The sequence below is a fragment of the Terrapene carolina genome, unplaced genomic scaffold (genome assembly GCF_002925995.2).
Source record: "Terrapene carolina triunguis isolate 2854851 unplaced genomic scaffold, T_m_triunguis-2.0 Scaffold35098, whole genome shotgun sequence".
NCBI lineage: Eukaryota > Metazoa > Chordata > Testudines > Emydidae > Terrapene > Terrapene triunguis.
In genome coordinates this window covers 2,181,559-2,206,486 of record NW_020699449.1, presented here as the reverse complement: position 1 = coordinate 2,206,486, position 24,928 = coordinate 2,181,559, and the positions used below count along the sequence as shown (strand labels likewise).

Below are 24,928 nucleotides of genomic sequence, written 5' to 3'. Positions count from 1 at the left end.
TTTTTTTTTTTTTTTTTTTTTTTTTTTTTTTTTTTTTTTTTGGAGGTTCTGTGTTTGCACATCTCCAGTCCTTTGGGACCTCATCCATCCTCCATGAATTCTCAAAGATAATTGCTAATGGTTCCAAGATTGCTTCAGTTAATTCCTTAAGTACCATAGGGTGAATTTCTCAGGCTCTGCATACTTGAATACATTAACTTATTTAAATGCTTCCCCCCCCCCCACTCTGGCTTGAGTTTCTTCCCCTTTGTTAATATTAATAGCGTTAAGGATCTAGTAACAACTGACTTGTAGTGAAAACTAAGGCGAAATAGGCATTAAACACCTCTTTCCTTTTGTTACTGGCTCTCCTTCCCTGCTAAGTAGAGGACCTACACTTCCTTCATGTTACTCTTAATGTATTTATAGAAGCTCCTCTTACTGCCTTTTATGTCCCTTAGTAGGTGTAACTAAGGCTATGGCTACACTTGCAGATGTAGAGCATCGGGAGTTAAACCAGCCCTCCGAGACACAAGCAGGGAAAGCTGCTATGTGTTTACACTGTCAGCTGCAAGCACAGTGGCGTGGACACATTAGCAGCTCTTGCAACCCCACAGAGAGCAGTGTATTGTGGTAGTTATCCCAGTGTGCAAGTGGCTGCAGCATGCTTTTCAAATGGGATGTGTGTGACAGGGAGTGTGTTGTGTGTATGTTGGCGGAGAGACACTGTTTTGGGGGGGCAGAGTGTGTCACATGCTGTCTAAGTTCAGACAGCGGCAGGGGGAAACCCCGACCTCATCCCCCTCTCACCCCCTGCCTCTCTCACATGCACACGCCTGCCTCAGCAGCATTCCACAGTAATGGTTTGCTTTGTGTCCCGGAGCAGATAAGCATGCCGGCTGTCAGAAACAGAGCTTTGAAAGGGGATATCTGCATGCCTGCAGCAGAGTTCAAAACAATGACCAGAGTGGCCACTTGACTTCAAGGGATTATGGGACGTTTCTGGAGGCCAGTCACAGCGCAGTAATGCAACATGTCATCCACACTGACACGCGGGCGTTTCAGCCAGGGCGCAGCAAGCTCTATGCTTCTTGTGGTGGATTACCAAGTGCGCTCTCTAAGTGCCTTGCCGGTGTGGACACCTCAGGAGTTAGGGCGCCTGGGGCTGATTTAATGTGCTCTAGCTTGCAAGTGTAGCCAAGCCCTAGGAGCACTTGCAGTGACTGAAGTGGGGCACTGAGAGCTGTGGGGGGTTCACAGCCACTGTTGGAAGACAGGATACTGGGCTAGATGAACCATTGTTCTGATCCAGTATGGCCGTTCTCTTTGAAGGGAAGGAAAGAATACAAGAAGTGGGGGAAGAATACTGATCCCACCTCTTGTTTAGTTTTCCAGCATTTCGTATGCTCATACAAGATTAAAATTCTGATGTAGGATAAGTTGTTTTTTTTTATTTCCCCAAGTCACTGGAAGAAGTCCAATGAGGGTAGTGTCCTAAGCCCTGCCTGTCTCAGAGATAGACGCCTAAGTCCAGGCTGCAGGGAGGCACTTATCTCTGCTAATGATCCATGAATGGGAACCCCTCTCCTGGAGATAGATGGAACTTGTTTTCTGTGGGAATGAGTTAGGCACCTGCCTCACTCCACACACACTGTGGGGAGGAGGTGCCTTCTCTTCCCCCTCCGCCCTCCCTTACAACTTTTAGCCCAGTGGTTAGAGTGTTGCCTGGGATGTGGGGGACCCAGGTGTTCTCCCCCCCCCGCCTTATTCTGCTAGAGGAGGGAGAAGGAGACACAGAGGTAGGACTTGAACGGGTGTGCTCTAACCATTTAGATATGGGATATTCTAATGTGGAGTTCCCTCAGTTTCTTCTTTCGAAGCTGTTCCACTATGGATACATAATGAAAGAGTGATGGGATCAATGGGACTGGACCCTGGGTCTGCCATCTCTCAGGTGGATGCCCTAACTATTGGACTAGAATCATACTCATGCTCTGGCTGAGTGACTGTTCTGCTGTGGATGAATAGTTTAATAGTCACTGACCAGAGAGAGTGACATTTCATGATGGTGGTTAGGGCATCTACCAGGGAGGTGGGAGACCCAGGGTCTAGTTCTCTTGCTTCAGTCACTACTTTATTTATCCACAGTGGAACAGCTGCAACCGTAGAATTTGAGTGAGCCCCACATCAGAATATCCCATAGCTTCGTGGTTAGAACACTCCTGCCTGCAACTGAGGCAGAAGAATGCTTCTCTTCCCGCAGTTCATGGATAGCTCTGGAGCTTAGATAGGAGATGTGTCTGGGTGCCTAGAGAATCAACACTGAGAATGCCCAGTGATGCCTATGGAACGTTTTTACCTTGAAAACTTAGATGCCGAGTTTAGGTGCCTACAGGACTGGGCAGGAGTTTCGTGGATTGAAGTAGAGTCTAAATCTTTGTGGCTTGGGCGCCATAGTTCTTAACTGGCAAGTTAACAAGACTCGCTTGCTAAATAAACCCATATGTTTAACCCCTTCTGGTCTTAAACCTGGAGTAGCAAGCTTTCTTTCCTAAATCCAGTTTGTGGGTGCACTTGATACAGATGAGTTCTTTATAGAAACCTGAAGGCCTAAGATAGGTAATTGCATTCTTTCTCTAATTATAATCTCACACAATAAGTATTTCTGTCTTTGTTTCAAAAGGTAAACCTATTTTTGTTTTCAATTTTATTTTTAACCCTTTTGTGGCTGTCTGGATATTTTAGAAAACTGTGATAGTAAAAGATTATTTAAGTCTAAAATATTGACTTGCTGCTTTGAAAAGATTGGGAAAGGGTGAATTGTGACGTTTTACACAATAGAGTGGTTGTCAGTAAAACTTCATTTCCCACACTTAACCACATAATGGTATTGGAGACAGTGTAGTTGTGATCTGCATTCTCAGTGGACCATCTCAGATTTAAAATTTTTATTAAAGCTAATGTTAAAATTATATAATACACAGATTGAGAAGTGTCTGTTCATTTGGGTATAGTGCTAGATTATCCACAAATACAAAGTTTGTTTTTAAAAGTCATATGATACGTTAGTACATAATCAGCAATAATTCAAATTTAGGTGAATAAATTTAAGACAGTTTAGATATTAGTGTCCAAATATTCGGGTACATCATTCATGAAAAGTTGTACAGAGATTTGGTTGTGGAAAGCAAAATATATCAATGAGCGAAGACTGTCCCTCATACTGCCACAGGCGCCAACTTTCCTTGGTGCTGGTGGGTGCTCGTGCCCGCCCCGACTCCGCCCCCTCCCTGCCCCATTGGACCCATCCCCAAATCCCCGGCCCCGCCTCTTCCCCGAGCACGCCGCGTTCCTCTTCCTCCCCCCTCCCTCCAACCGCTTGCTGCGTGAAAAGCTGTTTCGTGGTGCAAGCGCTGGGAGGGAGGGGGGAGAAGCTGGACTCTCCGGCGCACTTAGGGGAGGAGGTGAGCTGGGGTGGGGGAGCGGCACGGGGAGCACCCACCAATTTTTTTCTGTGGGTATTCCAGCCCCGGAGCACCCATGTAGTCGGCGCCTATGTATACAGTAAGGCCCAAATCATGCAAAGATGCACATGTATAGTTTTTATGCCTGTGAGTAATCTCATTGGGTGAAATCTTGGTCCCATTGAACTTAAGGGTTTTACTGTTCACTTCTAGCAAGAAACCGACAAAAACAATGACCACATAGAAGTCATTTAATTAGTGATTTAAAAAATGCATTACAATTTTCTATTCTACAGAATTATTGTGTTAAGAGGGAATCTTAGCAATATTTCTTAAGATGGAGCTTTGCAAAATAAAATCTACTCTTTTGACAGCTGGAAGATGGACATACTTTATTCGATTACAATGTTGGACTAAACGACATCGTTCAGCTTTTGATACGGACTGAGTCTGATGCTCCTACCACTTCCTTGACTAATAAGGATGGAGAAGTCAACCCGTGTGCTGTTGCCAACTGTAAGAACAAAGTCAAGAGAACAACAGGGAGTGGATCGCCCAATCAGCCATCTACATCTGCTCGGTCATTTCTCATTGATCCTGGCATTGGATTGTATAAGGTATTTGCAAGTTTTGAAATCATCTTGTTTTTGTATTTCTAGGTTCAGTTCTGTAGCTTATATAGACCCAGATCCTTGAAACACTCTCATGTGCTTAACCTTAAACATGAGCATAGACCCACTGACTTCAAATTTAACATTAAGCATGTGTATAAGTATTAAGAGAATCAGTGCCAGTTGTACTGTTTGGATTGTTTTAATTAAAGATTTGTTAAAAATGATGATCACACATCTGCTACAGCATCCAGGTACAGTAGGTAACTTCACTATGATGGGATTTAGGTGTTTAGTTTCTGTCTAAGGCTCTGATCAGTATACTGACGGCACATACTTAAGGTTAGACATGTGTAAGTAACTTGCTGAACTGGGCCTAAAATAGTAAGCCATTTTACTACAAAAATGTTTAGATTTAAATTTGCACAGTAAGAGGTCAAATGTAATAGAAAACCTTGGTCTTTTTTTCTCCTCATCTCATCATCTGGGCAGATGATCTAGTCTTGCTGCAATGTAGATAGACAAACTAGAAGTTACAGATTTCATGGTAGGCAGCCTCTTTTCTGCTTTGTCCAGCGTCTGTCTACCTTGTGAGAAATTTGAGAGCTGTCTTGTGTGCAGGGTAGTGTTCAAGGCGATAGAAGAAAAGTGTGCTACTTATGCCGTAGCTGAGGCTTACAATTTGAGTTGCAAGTTGGAGAAACATCTTCATGAGGCTCGCTCTCTCCTGATATGAAGTCACTTTAATATGTCCTAGAAGTTGTTGTTACAATATCAGTGTAACAGATGGGAGATACTTTTCTGATCATACCTCACTTGCACTATCCAACAACATCCCACACAATCGGCATTATAACACCACCAGCTAGGAAGCAAGGAGGCGAAAAACCTGTCAACTACATCTGATATAAAGACACCGGCTTTCCCACTTCCTATCCACTAATTTTCCCTCTTCTTTCTTTCTTACACTAGAAGCATAAAGCCTGTTCTTCAACTCCTGTGCTCCCTTTTCCCCTTTCATTAGGGCTATATCTACACTACGCAGCTTTTAGCAACACGGCTGTGTCGTTACAGCCGTGCTGCTAAAAGGCACACAGCGTAGCTGCTGTTTGTCAGCTCTCCTGCTGACAAAAAAAAAAACTTCCACCCCCAACGAGTGGCGTTAGCTTTGATGGCAGGAGAGCACTTCTGCTGACGAAGCGTTGTTCACACGGGCGCTTGTCGTCGGCAGGACTTTTGTCTTTCAGAGGTGTTAACCCGTCCCTCCCCCCAAAGACACAAGTTTTGTCGTTCAGTTGCCAGAGTAGACATAGTCTAGAAGAAGACAAAGAATGAAGGAAAACACCACAAATCAGAAAGAACCTAGAAAAGATGGATTTCTCAGAGAGATGCTAAAATAAACACTTATCAATAGCCTTTAGGAAATTAAGGTAGGGGCTTTCTTAAGTTATTTTATTTTCTAACCTCCTTTTTTTAGGGTGAAAAGAAGGTAAATTATCCTTCTTGTGCAGAAAGGGACCACCTGATTGCCTTATCTGCCTCTGTGAACCATCTCCATGGAGGCAGGTAGAAAATTCTGCCATCACGATGTTGAGGACTGTCAAATCTTCTCTAAGATCGCCTTCAAGCACTTTGGTTTTAGGATATACAGAAAAGTATTTAATATACAGATAACGGGGGGAGGGATAGCTCAGTGGTTTGAGCATTGGTCTGCTAAACCCAGAGTTGTGAGTTCAGTCCTTGAGGGAGCCATTTAGGGATCTGGGGCAAAAATCTGTCTGGGGATTGGTCCTGCTTTGAGCAGGGGGTTGGACTAAATGATCTCCTGAGGTCCCTTCTAACCCTGAGATTCTGTGTGAATGCAGGTGTTAAATTCCTTGCAGTTTCTAGATGTCAGGTGCATTCTATTGACTAGGTATCCTTCCCTAAACATTCCAGTTAAATGGCAGGTTATAAGAGTTTATTCAAGTCAAAAATATAATTAAAAAAAAATCCTGCTCAATGGAAAGGAATGTAAACTAGGACATGCTTAGGTATAAGATGGCAAAAAGTATTTTTGTGTCTCACTACTTGCTTTATAAACATTGAGAAATACTTTTCCTAGAAGTAGGAAGCCTGCAAGAGAGTCATTGGATCTGCTAGACTATCGGGTCAAGGGATGAATTGTTGAGGATTAAAAACATTGCAGAGAAGTTGAATGCTTTCATTGCATCAGTCTTGACAACAGAGGATGTGTAGATGGCTTTTGTTCTCAGGTAACTAAAAGGAAGGTGCTGTCAGAAACTGTGGTATCCAAAGAAAAGGTGTTGTAAGAAAAGTGATAATTTAATTTGCAGTAAGTCACCAGGACCAAATGCTATTCTCCAGAGTTCTGAAGGACTTTAAGAATTAAGTAGGTTAGCTGCTAACAAAAATATACCGGTCATTAAAATCAGCAACTTTGCTGGAGGGTTTTTTAAAGTGCTAGGCGTGATGTTGAAAATTCCAGATCCTAACATCACTACCAGGTATAGTAATTGAAATAACTTCAAACAGTTATTAAACACTTAGATTAAATATCATAGGGCTAAACCAGTGTTGTGTCTGTGCCTCTCCTAATTGAATTCTTGAAGGAGCAATAAAGATATAGTTTACTTGGACTTTCCATAAACCTTTGGCAAAAATCCTTTTATGAGACTTTATGAAGGAAACTGAGTAGTTATTCTTTGAGTGATATCCCTGTGGGTGCTCCACTGTAGGTGCAGCCGCACCCCCTGCACCTGGGATCAGAAGTCCTTCACTAGCTGTGCCTATTGGACTGCATATGTGCACCTCCCCTCTGTCGTGTGTGTGCGGGATGTGTATATATAGTGCTGTGCGGTCCAACCACCCCCAGTTCTTTGTCTACTGCCTTTGGTCTGGGATGGAATCCACTAGCAGAGCCAGCTTCTCCTATTCCCTTATATACAGTGCCTTACCTGATAGTGTAGCTAGTTGTTTTTCTTGTTTTTCCTTCTCCTTCTATCTGTATAAAAATTTTTTTATTAACTTTTATCTTTACAGTTCTCCTAGATTAGGCTTCTGTTTTTCCCACTTCCCAACTGGAAGCCCTTTTCCCTTCACTCTTACGCCTGGCTCTCCTGGGTTTAAGAAGTTCATCTTATGTGGAGCTGCCTTCTCAATAATGGATGGCCACCCACAGTGTATCTGCTGTCTGGGAGAGGGACACGTTCCTCAAAAGTGATCCCACTGCCTCGACCTGAAACCCAGAGCCAGAAAAGATAGGGACCTTGGATTGAAACTTCTCATGGAGAAATCACTTCTTCCGGCATCAGACCTGAACTCTTCCCCAGAGAGGCCCTCATGTTCTACCAGGTCATTTGTCAACCCCACTCTTCCACGCCCTGTCAAGAGAGTCATCCTGTGAGCATGCGGATGACAAGAAATGGGCTTCCTCCTCCTCTCTCTGAGCCACAGCCCACCAGAACACTGTCCCCAGCTAGGTTGGTGGCTTCAACCTCATTTGACAGGGGACATAGCTCCAGGCCTTGTCTAAGTATCTCTGGTACTAGCTTAAAGAAACCTGTCTAAAGTCCCTATCCAGGCAGACCTTCAGCCCTTGCTGCTGTTTCCCAGCTTTGAGGACCGAGGCAGCCCACTTGCAGGAGCTACAGCACTAATGCCATTTCTGGCACCAACAAAGCCATTGGCACCAGGCAAGTCTTTGGCACGAGCTAAATCTCTGGTGCCATCTTCTGAAACTTCAGGGATGTAGACCCTCTCTTTGGCGCTGGTCTTACAACAGCACTGATGATGTTCCTTCCTCCTCCACAAGACTTCAGATACCTAAAGACCTTCTGATATCTGATGCTCCTGAGTATCCCCTTCTTCGACTGGACCTCCCTCCACTTCTACCCTCCTCTCTAGACTCTCAACATTCCTCCCTCTCTTCGCCGAGGATCTTCCCCAGTGAGGAGGAGGACGAGAGCAAATTGCACCAGGTTATCCTCGCTATACGACCCCCCAATCCTGGCAGGGACCACCATGGATGCAGCCACATGTGCCACTCCCACTAAACTGGCCATATTGGGACCCTTGGGCTATTTATGGGGCACCATTCAGGAACCCTCCCAGAGATCAAAGCTGGAGACCTACTCCTCCCTTCTCCATTGGCGTCTTGCCATCAGGAAGTTGAACCGTCACCAGTACCAACTGAGGAGGAAGATGAGGAAAAAGCAGGCTTCCCCAACTTTACATTTTTCCTCCTCCTCACCTGAGAAGGCGATTATGCCTCCATCCCCTACATCTGCCGATAACTTCAGGCACTTTCAAGATCTATTCCATAGGATTGTAGACTCCCTACAGATCCCACTGGAGGAAGTCAAAGACTGGTAGCATAAACTGCTGGATATCCTCCACACATCCTCTTCCGCAAAGATCACACTACCAATCAGTGAAGCTTTTCTCGAACCTGCAAAGGTTCTGTGTCGGACCCAGTCTTCCATCCCTCTGACCTGCAAACACGCTGATAGAAAATATTACATTCCAGCAGAGGATGCTGAATTTTTATTTTCGCATCCTACCCCAAATTCTTTAGTGGTCAGTGTGGCACAGGAGAGAGGCCGTTAGTACCAATCTTGATCTAGCCATCCAGACAGAGATTGGAAATGCCTGGACTTATTTTGATGCTAGACATACTCCTCAGTCACGCTACAGTTGAGGATTTCAAATTATGAAGCTCTCATGGCCAAGTATAATTATCTAAACTACTTTAAATTGGAGAAACTTAGCCATGATTGATCAGAGACTAAAAAGGAGCAATTCCAGTCCTTGATAGTGGAGGGACACCACCTAGCCTGTATGGCCCTACAAGCCTCATTTAGACTCTCCAGTCACAGATCCATTGCAACTGCTATGGTCATGAGACTTGCATCATGGCTACATCTCTTGGGCTTTCCTAAGGAGATACAAACCACAGTATAGGACGTACCATTCAAAGGACAGAAACTATTCTGGGAACACACAGATAACTCTCTGCACTCCCTTAAAGACTTCCAAGCTACACTTCATTCTCTCAGGATATACACGCCAGAACCAGAGACACACTTGGGGAAGTACCAACTCCCCTCATGATCCCGAACCCAACAGTACACCCTTCAGTGACATTACCACACCCAATGACGTTGACAAAAAGCTCCAACTAAATGTAGACTCCCCTCACTTCTGAAGGGGCTACATCTCACTCACCAGCACCAAAGCAACTATTTTGAAGGTGTGGTCGAGGCCCTGAGAAGCCTTCCCTTGTTCCAGTCATCCTCACCATCTCTGATGTTCCAACAGTTTGGCAACCGACTAGCTCCGTTTTTCCCATCTTGGAGTCTAGTCACCTCATCACATGGCAGCAGCCATATTTGTGGTCAGACACGCAAGACTGCACATGCGATGTCTTCAAGCATGGCTCCATTCCGTATACCTCCCCCACAAACACAGCATTCACAAACTTTTATCTATGTCAGGGTGAGTCAAGGATTCACTACTGTGATGGACACAGCCCAACAAGGTCTATGTTGGAGTTCTGTTCCTATCACCAGCTATGATCCTAACCACCGATGCCTCCTTAATTGCTTGGGAAACGCATCTACACAAACACATAGTGCAGAGCAGATGGTCGTCGACCGAATCCATCTTACGCATCAACCTCCTAGAGCTATGAGCGGTCTGCGATGCCTGCTGATGTTTCCTACTTCTTCTCAAACAGTATACCGTAAGAGTGTTGACGGACAATCTTGCCTTCATGTATTCTATCAACAGGCAGGCGGGGTGAGGTACCACTTGTTATGCACGGAGACAATCGAACTGTTGTTCTGGATAAACCAGTTTCACATTTCTATTTCAGCCACGTACCTTCTGGGACACCAGAATACCACCGCAGACATACAAAGCAGGACATTCTCACATGATCACAAGTGGGAGCTGGATATGCGAGCACTTCACCCCATATTCAACCATCCCACCATAGATCTTGGACACTCACCACAACTCCTGTTGCCCTCAATTCTGTTCCAGAGTGGGACTGGGGCACAGATTGCTGCGGGATGCATTCCTCATAACATGGGATGCACTTCTCCTGTAATCCCCCCCCGTCTTTGCAAAATAGAGGCCGACTGAGCGCAGGTCATACTAATAGCTCCAACCTGGCCACAACAGGCCTGGTATACTTACCTTCCACGCGTGATGGTATGCTGACTGATTTCTCTCCACCTAACACTGTGGCTCCTCTCACAGGACTCAGGATGCATCCTAATCCAAATGCTCCCCCTCAAAGCCTGGCTCTTCTTCTGGTGTCAGGATATTGACTGCATCTGAGCAGGTTAACAGATACTTTTGAATAGCAGATGTGACACGACTAAACACGTGTACATTCACAATGAGTTTTTATTGCTGGTGCGCCTCACACCTGGTTGATGCAGCAGAGTTAGTCTTGATTACATTCTACACCTTAAGCAGTCAGGATTGGCCAATAGTTCTATTAGGGTACAGTTGACAGCAATCTCTTCTTTTCATTCCCTCATTGATGGCCACTCCATCTTCGCATACCTGCTCACGAAGCACTTCTTGAAGGGTATTGAAAAATCTCTTATCCTCATATACGAGACCGTACCCCGGCCTGGAACCTAGCCCAGTCCTATGTTCTCTGTCTAGATCAGTGTTTCTCGGATATGGCCACCAGGGGCTTTCCTTGCGGCCACAGCCTCCTGGGCAGTGATTGGGGGGGGGGGGCAAGGCAGCAAGGAGGGGTTGGGCCCTGCCTCTCTCTTGAGCCACAAACATTGGAGGAGCAGACAGCCATTGTGAGTTCCCCACCTTCCTGGGGGTGGTGGAGCTCAGGCTTCCGGCTTCAGCCCTGGTGTGGCGGGCAGCAGGCTCTGGCCACACGGTAGTGGGCTCTTACCGTGGGGCTTACCGTGGGCTTTGGCTGCAAAGCGGCGGGCTCCATCCCCTGGCTGCTGGGCTTTGGGCTCGGGCTCACGCCCCCTCCCCCTTATCAACCCTGGCCCCCGCTGCCGCCCCTGGCCCCTCACCCATCCACCCCATCACCCTTGGCTTCCACTGCTTCCCTACCCATATTCCCATCCAAGGCTTAATTTGTCCCCCAGCTTGCCAGGGCTGAGTAAGTCTGCTGTGAAAAATATTTGCATGTTTAATATCACTTTTCACTGCTTCCCAGTTAGCTAACAAGTCTGCTTTGAAAAGTGACATTAACAAACATACAAATATCACTTTTCACAGAAGCAGACTTACTAGCTAGCAAGTCTTTAAAAAAAACCTTGCAACCAAAAAAGCAAAAGAAACAACAACAAAAAAGATAAGAACATGCAAAGCACCTTATTTGTGTTTCTATTCTGTTACAGCTCTCATGGCATATCCACCGTAAGTGTTTTATAAAGACAAAGTTACACTACGCCCACACCCAAGATTCTTACCTAAGGTCCCAACATCTTTTCATCTTAAACAACTGATGCACTTCCCTTTCTTTTTCCTGACACCTCACAGTAATCAACAGGAGGCAGCGCTACACACCCTGGACGTGTGGCATGCATTGGCCTTCTGCTTGGACAGGACTAAACTCTTCTGGAAATCACCACGATTATTCCCCTCCACCACCGAAAGTTCCAGAGGCACTGCTATATCTAAACAACGCCTTGCTAAATGAATCTCAGCATATATGTTTATCTTACGAATTTCACGAGAGACAACCAACGCAATCAGAACACGTTTCACACGATCGCTATCTACCTCGATTGCCTTCCTTAATAATGTCCCCGTGGATGACCGTTGTAAGGCTGCCACATGGGCATTGACAGACACTTTCGCCTAGTACTACACTCTTACGCACGAGGCCTCAACGGACACTGTCCTTGTATATGCTGTCCTATCCGCGGCTGTGCGGTAACATCTTCCTCCCCTTTGCTTCGGAGCCGAAAACATAATCTCTGTAGCAGAGAAGGAACTGGGGGGCGGTCTGACTGCACAGTGCTGTATGTACATCCCACGCATAGTGCAAGAGAGGGGAGGTTCACGTGTGGTCCGATAGGCTCTGCTAGTGAAGATCTGAAATCCCAGTTGTAGATCCTCCAGGTGCAGCCAGGTAATATAGTTTGCCTTTCAGGCCCACATTAACTCTTTCATCACTTGTGTGGAATATGCACCCTGTCACAGTAAAATTCAAAAAGATTTATACATGCTTTTAGAATAAGAGGGCAAAATTGTGTAAGTGCTATAAACGTTCAACCTTGAGAACTTAACTTCCTTGGAAGAACAAGTTTGAAGGAAACTTCTCCATAATCATGCTTGCATAATTGTCCATTATAGTGGATTTGTATCTTATGAAACATTTGGTACTGACCAGTGTCTGATTAGTTATGCAATTCCTATGTCCCTTCTCCAACCTACTATATTGGATCCCTACCTCAAGATTTATAACAATCATGCTTCCATCAGTTTGCATTTTTGCTGGTGAGTAGCTCTCAACAATGCTTCAGCAGATTTGGTTGTTTTCAATTTCTAAGTTTTGGCGAGTCTTTTTTTACATTTTGTTGCAATCCTCTTCCTGTAGCATCAGGTCACTTTAAGAGGGTGATAAGAGGTTCTCAATTTTGCCACTTTGGCTTTGTACCAACTATTCATTTCGTTCTGAGAGCACGTGTGGCATGGAACTTCAAAGGTGGTCCTTCCTGACCTGTGTGGCAAGGTCTCTTTAACTCTAAGACAGGGTGGGCAAACTTTTTGGCCCGATGGCCACATCTGGGTATGGAAATTGTACGGCGGGCCAGGAATGCTAATGAAATTGGGGGTTAGGGTGCAGGAGGGGGGTGAGGGCTCTGGCTGGGGGAGCAGGCTCTGGGATGGGGCCAGAAATGTGGAGTTCAGGGTGTGGGAGGGGGCTCAAGGCTGGGGCAGGTGGCTGGGGTGGGGGGGTGCTGGGGTGGGGCTGGGGCTGGGAGGTTGGAGTTGCAAGAGGTTGCTCTGGGCTGGGACCGAGGGGTTCAGAGGATGGAAGGGGCATCAGGGCTGGGGCACAGGGGGTTGGGGCGTGGGAGGGGGTCAGGAGTGCAGGCTCCAGGCAGCACTTGCCTCAAGCAACTCCCAGAAGCAGCGGCATGTTCCCCCTCTGCCTCCTATACGGAGGCATGGCCAGGCTGCTCTTGGGGCTGGGGCAGCATGTGGAGCCCCCTCGCTGTCCTTACGCGTAGGAGCCAGAGCGGGGACATGCCACTGCTTCCGGAAGCCACATGGAGCCACTGCACGCACGGAGCAGGGCAAGCCCCTGACCCTGCTCCTCGGCTGGAGCGCCGGAGCGGGCCAAGCCCCGGACCCTGCTCCCCGGCAGGAGCTCGAGGGCCATGATTAAAACGTCTGAAGGGCCGTATGCAGCCCCAGGCCGTAGTTTGCCCACCCCTGCTCTAAAAGGTACTTTTGGCATGCCATCTGTGTTCCTCATGCATGCTAGTACCTTTGGGTGGCCTGTTCCTTTTGGACTTCAAAGACTCTTTAGATCCAGGACAAAGAGTTCTAGAGTGTCTTTCTTTTAGCATCTCCTGATAATTTGGATAATATTTCTACCTGTTTTGAATCTCTATTGCTGTCAAATTATCTTGTCTCAATTTTTAAAGTCAAATAAGTTCTACTTAATTATTTTAGAACTGTAGCAAGATCGAAACTCACCGGTGCAATGCCTCCTGCTGGTCATCTGGGAATTAGCACTTTTCCAGTCTTGGAGCGCCCTCTGCTTGCCGGTGGCTCACCTTCCTCAGGCCCCCGTGTCCCTCCCAAACCCCAGTGCCCCTTTACCTCGGGGTTCTGCCCCAGCAGTACCCCCACACTTCGGGTTTCCCCTCTCAGGGGAACCCCCTACCTCTATGCCCACATTGCCTCAATGGCTACAGCCAGTCATCACCAAGCCCCCTCTCACTGGGGCAAACTGCAGTCTGTACTGACCACTCATAATTGGCAAGGGGGTCGGACCAGCTGCTTCTGCCTATTCCAGGGCTGCACCTCCCAGCCCCAGTACCTGCATAGACCTTTATCGAGGCCTCAACCTGGGGAGTTACCAGGCTGGAGCTCCCCAGTGCCTCTTGCCCTTCCCCAGCAGTGCTCTGTCCAAGGTACCCTTTGCTCCTTCAGCAGCTAGAGAGAGACCTTGACCCATCTTCTCTCTTAAGGCTTCTTATACAGAATCAAATCCGCTCCTGATTGACTCCCCGTGGCAGCCCTTTCCCACGGCTGTTTTTAACCCCTTCCACACTGGAGCAGGGTGACTGCCCCACTACAAGAACATTCAGTAAACTTTGGTATTTCTATATTTTTACAGTATTGGCAATAATAAAAGCTCCTTTATTCTTGATACAACTGTATGCCCACAGCTTGAATTGCCATGATTTCTTTTCTGAAATATGGGACTCTCTAATCAATATTTACCTGAATATTCCAGTGCTGTGTTACACACTTGGTTGCTTTTTTTTCATATATAGGCTTGGAAGGATTAGATTTTTTTATCAGTAAATGTCAGTTTCACTATATGCAAACAAAAATCCCTGCCATTAATATTAATGTACAGATAGGCAGAGTGAGAAAGATGCTGCTTGAGAGCTTATTAGCTTGATTTAATGATATTTACTTTGCATATTTTGACATGTGATGTTAATAATTTGTATTGTAAAGCTATAATTTTTCTTATCTCAGCTTCTCCTGTTATTAAATAATTGTCAGTCCCCCCCCCCCCCCCCCCCCCCGCCCCATTGTCTGGCTCTCCCATAATTTCTCACAGCTGTGAAATTTAAATTGATACAAATAGACAAATAATGCTTAAAACTAAACATTGATATTATCCATCAAAATTATTATAAAAATTGAATTCTGGCAAGACTGTATATGTATTATTTATTGCAAGTTTGACTCTGCTATTTGAAATCTCAGTTTGTGGTTAATTTCTTTAAATTAAAACCAATGATTTTGGTAGTTCATGATTACTGTAGACCAGTGGTTCTCAAACCTTTGTACTGGTGACCCCTTTCCTATAGCAAGTCTCTGAGAGTGACCCCCTTATTAAATTAAACACACTTTTTTTTTTTTTAAATATATTTAACACCATTTTATAAATGCTGGAGGCAAAGCAGGGTTTTGTGGTGGAGGCTGACAACTCGCGACCTCTTCCCCACTCCCCCGTCCCCCCCATGTAATAACCTCAGACCCCTTTGAGGGGTCCCGACCCCCAGTTTGAGAATCCCTGCTGTAGACAAAATTCACTAATGTCTGGATGGGGTATGCCAGTGTAAATGGTCCACTGTGTTTAAGGATCGTGATTTGTGTGTGGTTGTTTTTTTTTTTTTGTTTTGTTTTTTTTTTTTTTAAAAGGGCTGGGGCACATTTGCATTAGCAAGTGGGAGAGCAGTAGAGTAGACACAAGGGGTCAGCATAGCAGCTAAAGTGAGCAGAACTGGCCCAGAAAATTGGAGGTAGCCAGAACAGCTGTTGTGTGTTGATTCTATAGGTTTGAGGTTCTAGCCGGAGCATGTATCTTAGGGTATGTCTACACTACGAGAGTAGTTCGATTTTACTTAAATCGAATATGTGGAATCGATATTACAAAGTCGAACGTGTGTATCCACACTAAGGGCAGTAATTCAACTTTGTGAGTCCACACTAACGGGGCAAGCGTCGACATTGGAAGCGGTGCACTGTGGGCAGCTATCCCACAGTTCTCGCAGTCCCCGCTGCCCATTGGAATTCTGGGTCGAGCCCTGAATGCCTGCTGGGGAAAAAAATGTGTCGAGGGTGGTTTTGGGTAACTGTCGTCATCCAACCGTCACTCCCGCCCGCCCTCCCTCCCTAAAAGCGCCGGCGGGCAATCATTTCATTTCGCGTGCTTTTCTGGTGAGTGACAGCGCGGACACCACAGCACTGCGAGCATGGAGCCCGCTGCGACCATCGCTGCAGTTATGGCCATTGTCAACACCTCGCAGCTTATCATACACCTTTTCCAGAGGCAGATGCTGAGAAATTGGGCGAGGAGGTTACGGCATCGCGGTGAGGACATGAAGTCTGAGAGTGGCACAGACCTCTCGCAAAGCACGGGACCCCGCGCCATGAACATCATGGTGGCAATGGGTCATGTTGATGCTGTGGAACGGCGATTCTGGGCCCGGGAAACAAGCACGGATTGGTGGGACCGCATAGTGCTGCAGGTCTGGGATGAATCACAGTGGCTGCGAAACTTTCGGATGCGGAAGGGAACTTTCCTGGAACTGTGTGAGCTGCTGTCCCCTGCCCTGAAGCGCAAGGACACCCGGATGCGAGCAGCCCTGACTGTCCAGAAGCGAGTGGCCATAGCCCTCTGGAAGCTTGCAACGCCGGACAGCTACCGGTCAGTCGCGAACCACTTTGGCGTGGGCAAATCTACCATGGGGGTTGCTGTGATGCAAGTAGCCAACGCAATCGTTGAGCTACTGCTGTCAAAGGTAGTGACCCTTGGAAACTTGCAGGTCATCATAGATGGCTTCGCCGTGATGGGATTCCCAAACTGCGGTGGGGCTATAGATGGAACTCTCATCCCTATCCTGGGACCGGACCACCAGGCCAGCCAGTACATTAACCGAAAGGGCTACCTCCACTGGGTCTGCTAGGCCGCCTCGGCTCGGGAGCAGCCCATAAGTTCTGAGAACATGTCGTCCCGTGTCCTTTTCTTTCTCCGCCTAATCTGCGCCAGCCTCTGGGAGGGGGATGCTAGGGTAGGTCGGGAGACAGTCGTAGCTGTGGGATGGGAAAAAGGGAGTGAATTCCTCACAAAGATAATTTTTTGTGAACAATGAACATAGTCTTTCTCTGTGAAGAAGACCATGCACAGCACCTATCACATGCGCGCTCAGGACAAGGTCGAATTTTCGGCCTTCGCATTCAGTGCCTGGGGTCTTGCACTGGAGATCAGACAAGCTGGGCAGGACAGCGGAATTCAGGTAGCAGGCTGACATGGTAAGCTGTAGACTTTTGGCTGCTTAAAACTTAAATTATAGCAGTGCCCTCCTTTCACGTTCAAAGCAATGCTCCTAGCGTTGGCCAGTTTCTGCTGCTGGCAATCAGGCAAGCATGAACTCTGCCCCTGTCCCACCCCCTCGCGGCTGTCCTCTGGAAAGATCCCTGTATGCTGCCCCTCTCCCACCTCCACCGCGTGGCTGTAAACTGCCGGTTACAGTTCTGTAAAGGAACGGGCAAGCAGTCCCAACAGTAACATTCCCCTAATTCAACGCAGGTCACCATGAGCGACATCACTCTGCTGAGGATTTCTGGGACAGAGAAAGACCGCATGCTGCGTGAAAGCCAGCAAAAACCAGGGCCGTATGCCGCCATGCTCTGCAAAGCAATGATCCCGGAGTACTTGATGATAGCCTGGCGTGGAAAAGTTTCCTACCATGGAGGACCCAATAAGGCCGCTCTCCCCAAGAACCTCATGCAAAGGCTTTCCAGTTACCTCCAGGAGAGCTTCGTGGAGATGTCCCATGAGGATTTTTAGCTCTATCCCCGGACATATAGACCACCTTTTCCAGTAGCTGCACTGGCAAGGACTAAAAAGTAGAGCGCCTAGGGCAAACTAATCATGAAAAACCCATTGTTAATATTGTTAAAATTCCTGTTCTGTTCAAAATAAATGTTTACATGTTTTAAACACTTACTGACTGATCCTTCCCCTGATTCTGGCTCCGGGTTAATGCCTGGGGACGGTTGGTAGGGGATCTCTGTGAGGGTGATGAAGAGATCCTGGCTGTCGGGGAAATCAGCGTTGTAAGCGCTGTCGACTGCCTCGTCCTCCTCATCTCCTTCCTCATCTTCCCCGTCCACTAACATCTCCGAGGAACCGGCCGTCGACAATATCCCATCCTCAGAGTCCACGGTCAGTGGTGGGGTAGTGGTGGCGGCCGCACCTAAAATGGAATGCAGTGCCTCGTAGAAACGGCATGTCTGGGGCTGGGATCCGGAGCGTCCGTTTCCCTCTTTGGTCTTCTGGTAGCCTTGTCTCAGCTCCTTGATTTTCACGCGGCTCTGCGTTGCATCCCGGCTGTATCCTCTCTCTGTCATGGCTTTTGAGATCTTCTCGTAGATCTTTGCGTTCCGTCTTTTCGAGCGCAGCTCCGAAAGCACGGACTCATCGCCCCACACAGCGATGAGATCCAAGACTTCCCGATCAGTCCATGCTGGGGGCCTCTTTCTATTCTGGGATTGCATGGTCACCTCTGCTGGAGAGCTCTGCATCGTTGCCAGTGCTGCTGAGCTCACCACAATGTCCAAACAGGAAATGAGATTCAAACTGCCTAGACAGGAAAAGGAATTCAAATTTTCCCAGGGCTTTTCCTGTGTGGCTGGTCAGAGCATCCGAGCTCAGACTGCTGTCCAGAGCGTCAACAGAGTGGTGCACTGTGGGATAGCTCCCGGAGCTATTAGCGTCGATTTTCCATCCACACCTACCCTAATTCGACATGGCCATGTCGAATTTAGCGCTACTCCCCTCGTTGGGGAGGAGTACAGAAATTGAATTTAAGAGACCTCTATGTCGAACTAAATAGCTTTGTTGTGTGGACAGGTGCAGGGTTAATTCGATTTAACGCTGCTAAATTCGACATAACTTCCTAGTGTAGACCAGGCCTTAGAGTTCTTTTGTAAATTGAAGTTGCCCTTCCACCAGCCTCCCCTAGTGTAATTCTGGACAAGGGCAGAATCCTGTCTTGGGGGCGAAGTACTTCGTTAGTACAGGCTAGATCAGGTCATGCACTTTCTATTCCTTGCACCATCTTTGCAAAATTTGATACTGTACACTGCTTTCTGTGCTCTTTCATGTCTCTTAAACAAGTGTTTTACTTGTACGTATTTCTTAAATTGCTTTATTGCCATGGCTCTTTACATATTAACAATTTGAGTGACATAGGAATTTGCTTCTCTTACTTGCAGCTGTTAAATCCTTCTAATTTCAGGTTCAGATGTGGTAAGAAATGCAGTGGAATTTGTTGGATAATATGTTCTGTTGCCTCTTGCTGATTATATATGTTACCTGATACATGCATGTACCTTTCTTTCACTTTTGAAGTCATGGCAGTACATTTTCTTCCATGATTTTTTGCTTTGTATTCATAGCTACAAGTGAGCTTGCAGTGGTGGTTTCATTTGGCTGAAAAAACTAGAGGCCTTTTCACGTGTCTCATTTAATATTCAGTTACCATGGAAACTTGCTGATACTGAACTGCATACCGCTGCAGCTGAAGTCTAGAGGCATTGTTAATGGTTTGTTACTTAGAGGCTTATTATCAGTCTTCAGAGTGCAGCGGAAATAATAAAATTGCTCACCTAAGTGTTGCAGAGCAGAGGTAACGCAATGGAGTGAAGTAGGTCATAGCATTGCAGATTAGCGAAAGGGGCAAACATAGGCCCATTTACACAACCACTGAAGTTAGTTTTACCACTGTCCTTAAGAGGTGTGGGGATCGGACTCATACCTTTTCCTGTTCTCACCCTTTTTCTTATCCAAATTTTTAACATTTGGGTTAATTTTATTTCTATTAGTTTTATATAATATATTTTCTCTTTTTCTAGTCGTCTTACTTTCTAACAGATTTAGGAAATCTTAAATATTTACATACTCTTAAGAAGACACACATAATGGACTTGAAATTTCTTGAATTTCACTGATGCTATTTTTAAATGTCTCAAGTGGATGTTATCCCTCAAACAAAGATAATCTATACATGAAAAACTGATCAACAAATATCTTTAACTGGTATGTGATGTTGTACTCCATATGTTTATGGAAATATGCTTAGGAGTGTAAATATAATGTAATTGGAATATGCTTTATGCAAAAGGTCTCTTGTAAGGTATCCTTACAAAGCTTATCTACTGAGGGTGTTCATCCTATTTGTATGAATGTATCATTCTTGTATCTAAAACTAGAAATATGAAGTTAACTCTGAGGTCCTATTGTAATTATGCAAAGTGTGGGCCATTAATGGTGGGTTAGAATCTTGATGGCACCCATTGACTAGGACAGTTGGCTGTCGATGGTTTATTTATCTGCAAGCCTTCGTGTGGACCTGGGGGCCAGCCTGTGGGTAATAAAGAATGAGGTCTTACAGTGACATGTGATTGATTCCAGTATCAGGTGACACAATCTTAAACCTGGAGCTTTTCCATTTAGAAGGAGGGGTGGGAACCAAGAAGATAAAGGAGTCCCGCCTTGGGCTAAAGCTATAAAAGGGGGTGGAACAAAGGGGTCCAGTCATGAGAGATCCCCTACTTACCACCGGTGCTGGAACAAGGACTGTACCAGGAGAAAGGATTGGGCTTAGACTAGGAAGGAGTCAAGTCTGTGAAAGAAGCTTATTGGAACATCTCTAAGGGTGAGATTTACCTGTATTCAATTTCTTAAATGTATTAGGCTTAGACTTGCGGTGTTTTGTTTTATTTTACTTGTTAACTTACTTTGTTCTGTCTGTTATTACTTGAAACCACTTAAATCCTACTTTTTATTCTTAATAAAATCATTTTGTTTATTATTGAACCCAGAGTAAGTGATTGATTAATACCTGGGGGAGAAAACAACTGTGCATATCTCTCTATCAGTGTTACAAAGGGTGGACAATTCATGAGTTTACCCTGTATAAGTTTTATACAGAGTAAAACGGATTTATTTGGGGTTTGGATCCCATTGGGAGCTGGGTGTCTGGGTGCTGGAGACAGGAGTATCTGCCGAGTGGTTTTCAGTTAAAGCCTGCAGCTTCGGGGATGTGGTTCGAACCCTGGGTCTGTGTTGCAGTAGGCTTGCGTGTCTGGCTCACAAGACAGAGTTCTGAAGTCCCAAGCTGACAGGGAAAATGGGCTCAGAGGTAGTTTCAGCACATCAGGTGACAGTCCCAAGGGGGTCTCTGTGACCGAACCTGTCACAATGTAGAGCCCTGAATTTAGATAATACACAAAATATCTGTTCAGCACAGATCAGAAAAGGAAGATTTTGTGCTATTACACTAATTGACTTCCTCACCACAGAAATTGAAACAGTGTTCAAATCTTCCCACTTTTTGCCTATGTAACTTGCATTTCTATGATCCAACCTTTTTTTTTTTTCTGGCTACATATCTACAACCTTTCTCTGGGTCTTCATCACACCTCTTGATTACTTTAACCACCACCACATCCTCACAGGCCATCCCAGTAGCCGTATGACTTCCTACAATCCATACAGAATGCAGCTGCTAAGATAATCTTCCTTGCATGTGAACCTGACCATCTCTCTTCTTCTTTGAATCCCTGCACTGGCTTACCCATCTTCACTGCATCAAGTGCATGCTTTTTGTGATTGCTTTCAAGGGCCTATACAACGCTGTCCCTTCTTATTTATTTCTTCTTGCCTTATCAGATCATTTCCCATCCTCTGTGACGCCAGTCTTTGTAGCCCTGTTTGTCTGCTTATCCCACAATTGTCCCCCTGCTTTCTTCAACAATACATTTTGTGCATGGAAGGCCCTTCCGTAGCTGCCCCACAAAGCCATTGTACTCCTTTTTAAAAATCTTTTGTAAGTAGTTACCTTTTCTGCAGTTTCCACAAGAAGTGAACTAAAGCTGGGATTCTCCCTTCCACACAGAAGGTGGGCTGAGTCACCCTTGCCTTCTATCTCCCTCTCCTCCAAACCCAGTGGAGGGTGTTGTGCAGGTGTAGGGCCCTAAGTTCCTTCTAAGCTGTGCGGGCACGCAGCAGGCTATCAAGGGCTGTGCAAGTGGGGAGAGGCGCTGCTTCCCCGGCCCTGGAGCTCCCCCGGCGGGGAGAGATGCTGCTGCCCCGGGCTGCTGTTTCAAGGAGAGGCTGGGAGGAGTTCTCTCCCTTGCCCTCCCTCCTTCCCCCCATCCCCCGGGCGGCCTGCACCCCAGAGCCTGCACCCCCAGCCAGAACCCGAACCCTAATCCTCTGCCCTGGCCCTGAGCCCCCTCCTGCACCCCAAAACCCTCATCCCTGGCCCTACCCCAGAGCCCGCACCCCAACTCTCTGCCTGAGCCCCCTCCCAAACCCCTCGGCCCTACCCCCGCCACACATCACCTTCATATTGGTGCACGTAACACAATTCATTCCGCACATGGACGTAAAAAATTAGAGGGAACGTTGGCGTGGGCTACTCTGGGAGAGGAGAATGAGAGAAGAATGTGCTCGGGACTCTCTGTGTCTTCCTTATCTTTTTGCTGATATTTTTTACCTGGAAATTTTGTACAATCTGGACCTATGTTACAACTTCCTCTCATAGGAAATCCCAGGAGTAGCTGCAATCAGGGGTAATCCTTGGTAATGTCATTCCCTCACAGTTTGGCTGTCAGGAAGATGAAGGTAGGGAAGTGCAGGATAATGCAGACTCAGAGTGATGTAGGAAGGTCGCCTCCATAGCTAGCTCCCCATGTGTTTTTAAAATGAGGGATGATCAGGACCTAAGCCATCTACTTACCTATTTTATTTATCGCATGTAAGAACTGTAGAATGTTGGAAGAGAGTGGAATCTGGGAATTTACATGAGAGAAAGATAAGAGGGTTAAATTGTGGAAGATGGTTGGGAGTGAGGGAAGAGAAAGGGGACTAGTGATCAATTAACTGCTTATTTATTTGAACACCAAAACCATGTAACTACTATGATAGATACCTGTTTTCACCATGGTCTTTTGTATTTTACAACTTTATCCTCCATTCTTAATCTATTATGCTCTTTTTAGGATAGGATCTGTGCCTTCATTAGTGCTTGTAAAGTATTTAAATACTCTCACATTTGAAATAGTAGTAGTAATTACTATCACTACTAAAATTTTTTTTGCACCTTTCTTATATTAAACAAGTTTGCATAGGTTCAGAAAAGATTACTCTTTGAGGCAGTATTGTCGAGTGGGTAGTTAAGGGCTGTTTCTGTCATTGCCTGTTAGCTTCAGTGTCCCTACTTGTAAAATGGGGATAATAATACCCACTTGGGGAATTTTTTTTGTGGGGGGAGGTAGATGCTTTATATAAGGAATGTATTATTACAGAAGAGGAAAGGGGTGTAAGTGTAGTTTCTTTTAAAAAAGTTGTTTGGCAAAATAACTAAAACTAAATAAAGCCCTGAAAAGCATCTGTTAAAGTGGTAATAGTTGAAATGGGCCCAGCAGGAACAAAAAGCCACATCCCAGAAGTTTGTTTTAAATAACTTGGACCTGGTCTGAGCAGTATTAGAATGTACTTTTAATTTGGTAGTATGTATTTCTCCTTTATATGCCATTTCTTCTTTTGGTACAACTCCATTCTATCAGACTGCTACAATATTTCTTTGCTCAGAGTACAGAGTGGATGGAGGTACAGTGAAACCCCGCTATACCGCGATGTTTGGGGTCCAAAAAATTACATAGCGCTAAATGCGGGGTCGCGGTATAGCGGGGTTTCAAGCCCGTCAGTAGTCCCCAAGGCAGTGCATTGATGTGCGCCGCCTAGTGCCCCTAGTGCCTAGCAGGGGAGAGAAGCTGCAGCCCCGCGCCTGCTGGGGACAGTGAGCACCGGCGCCCACAGCCCTGTTGTTCTCTGTCTCTGGCAGGCGCGGGGCCACGGCTTCTTTCCGGCTTCAAGAGGAGCCGCGGTCCGGCGCCTGGAGCTCTCTGTCCCCGGCCGGCGGGGCCGCGGCTCCTCTTGAAGCTGGAGAGAAGCCGTGGCCCCGCACCTGCCCGGGACAGAGAGCACCGGCACCTGCAGCCCTGGAGCTCTCTGTCCCCGGCAGGCGCGGGACTGCGGCTTCTCTCCAAGCCGGAGAGAAGCTGTGGCCCCGCGCCTGCCAGGGACAGAGAACAACAGGGCTGCGGGCATCAGTGCTCACTGTGCCTGGCAGCAGGGCCGCAGCTTCTCTCCCCTGCCTGGCACTTCTCTCTTCTGTATTACTGTATGTCTTAAACCGGGGGCCAAATTGTGATCGCGTTGTATGCGATTTCGCGTTATGGTGGGGCGCCTTATTGCGGGGTTTGACTGTATTATGTTATTAAGAGTGATAGATTTTTGTAGATGCTGTTTTGAATCCAGGTTCATGTTTCAGATATCTGTACTTATTTGTTCAGAAATCAAGTTTAAAAAAAAAAACCCCAAAACCCAACCCTAAGTAACTGATGTTTTCTACCTAAGTGGTCTTGTAACTTTAATCATAGAGAAAACATTGCACTGTCAAAGTAACATTTTTAGTCAATAGAAGAATTTAGGTGAACAATCTATCTACTTTAAGTGAAATATATTATAGAATAGCCTAGTTGCTTGGTGATGTGCAATTTCTCAGCAATTGTACTTCATTTCCAGGTTCAGGTTCACAGAAGCTAGGAACGTTGTTGTGTCCAAAGTTGTGTTTCTGAGGGCAAGTCTACCCTACAGTGCTACATTGGCACAGCTACATCGATACAGTTGTGCTGCTGTAAACACACTATGCCGACAGAGTGCTCTCCTGTTGGCATAATAGCTTCCGCCTTTCGTGGAGGTGAAATAATGTTGGTGGGAGAGTGTTTCCCGCCAACGTGGCTCTGGTGTGGACAAGGCTTAGGTTGATGTAACTTGTGTCGCACAGGGGAGTCTTTCACACTCCTGAGTGACATAAGTTACATGGACTTAAGTGGTAGTGTAGACCAGCCCTTAAAGGTGTAAGATGAATGGAAATCTCAGTCTTGGTTAGCTGTGGTAACAGCTTTGATAGGTTTGGAGAGCCTTTTCTTGTCCTCTTGGCTGGAGGAATCAAGGGCAGTGCAGGATTAAAGGAAACATCTAGGGGAAAAATAACTATTCCATAATTGAGGAACCAGTGAAGTCTTAGAAACTCTGTAGGT

General features: G+C 46.2%; 1 protein-coding gene across 1 annotated transcript in view; it reads left to right on the top strand.

Annotated features, from left to right (window-relative positions):
* The window catches only part of LOC113405332 (E3 ubiquitin-protein ligase UHRF2-like), a 180,843-nt gene that overhangs the window by 34,693 nt on the left and 121,222 nt on the right, over positions 1–24,928 (top strand). The window contains exon 2 of the mRNA XM_029914333.1: positions 3,818–4,060. Coding sequence (XP_029770193.1) covers positions 3,818–4,060 — 243 coding nt within the window. The remainder of the gene's footprint in view (positions 1–3,817; positions 4,061–24,928) is intronic.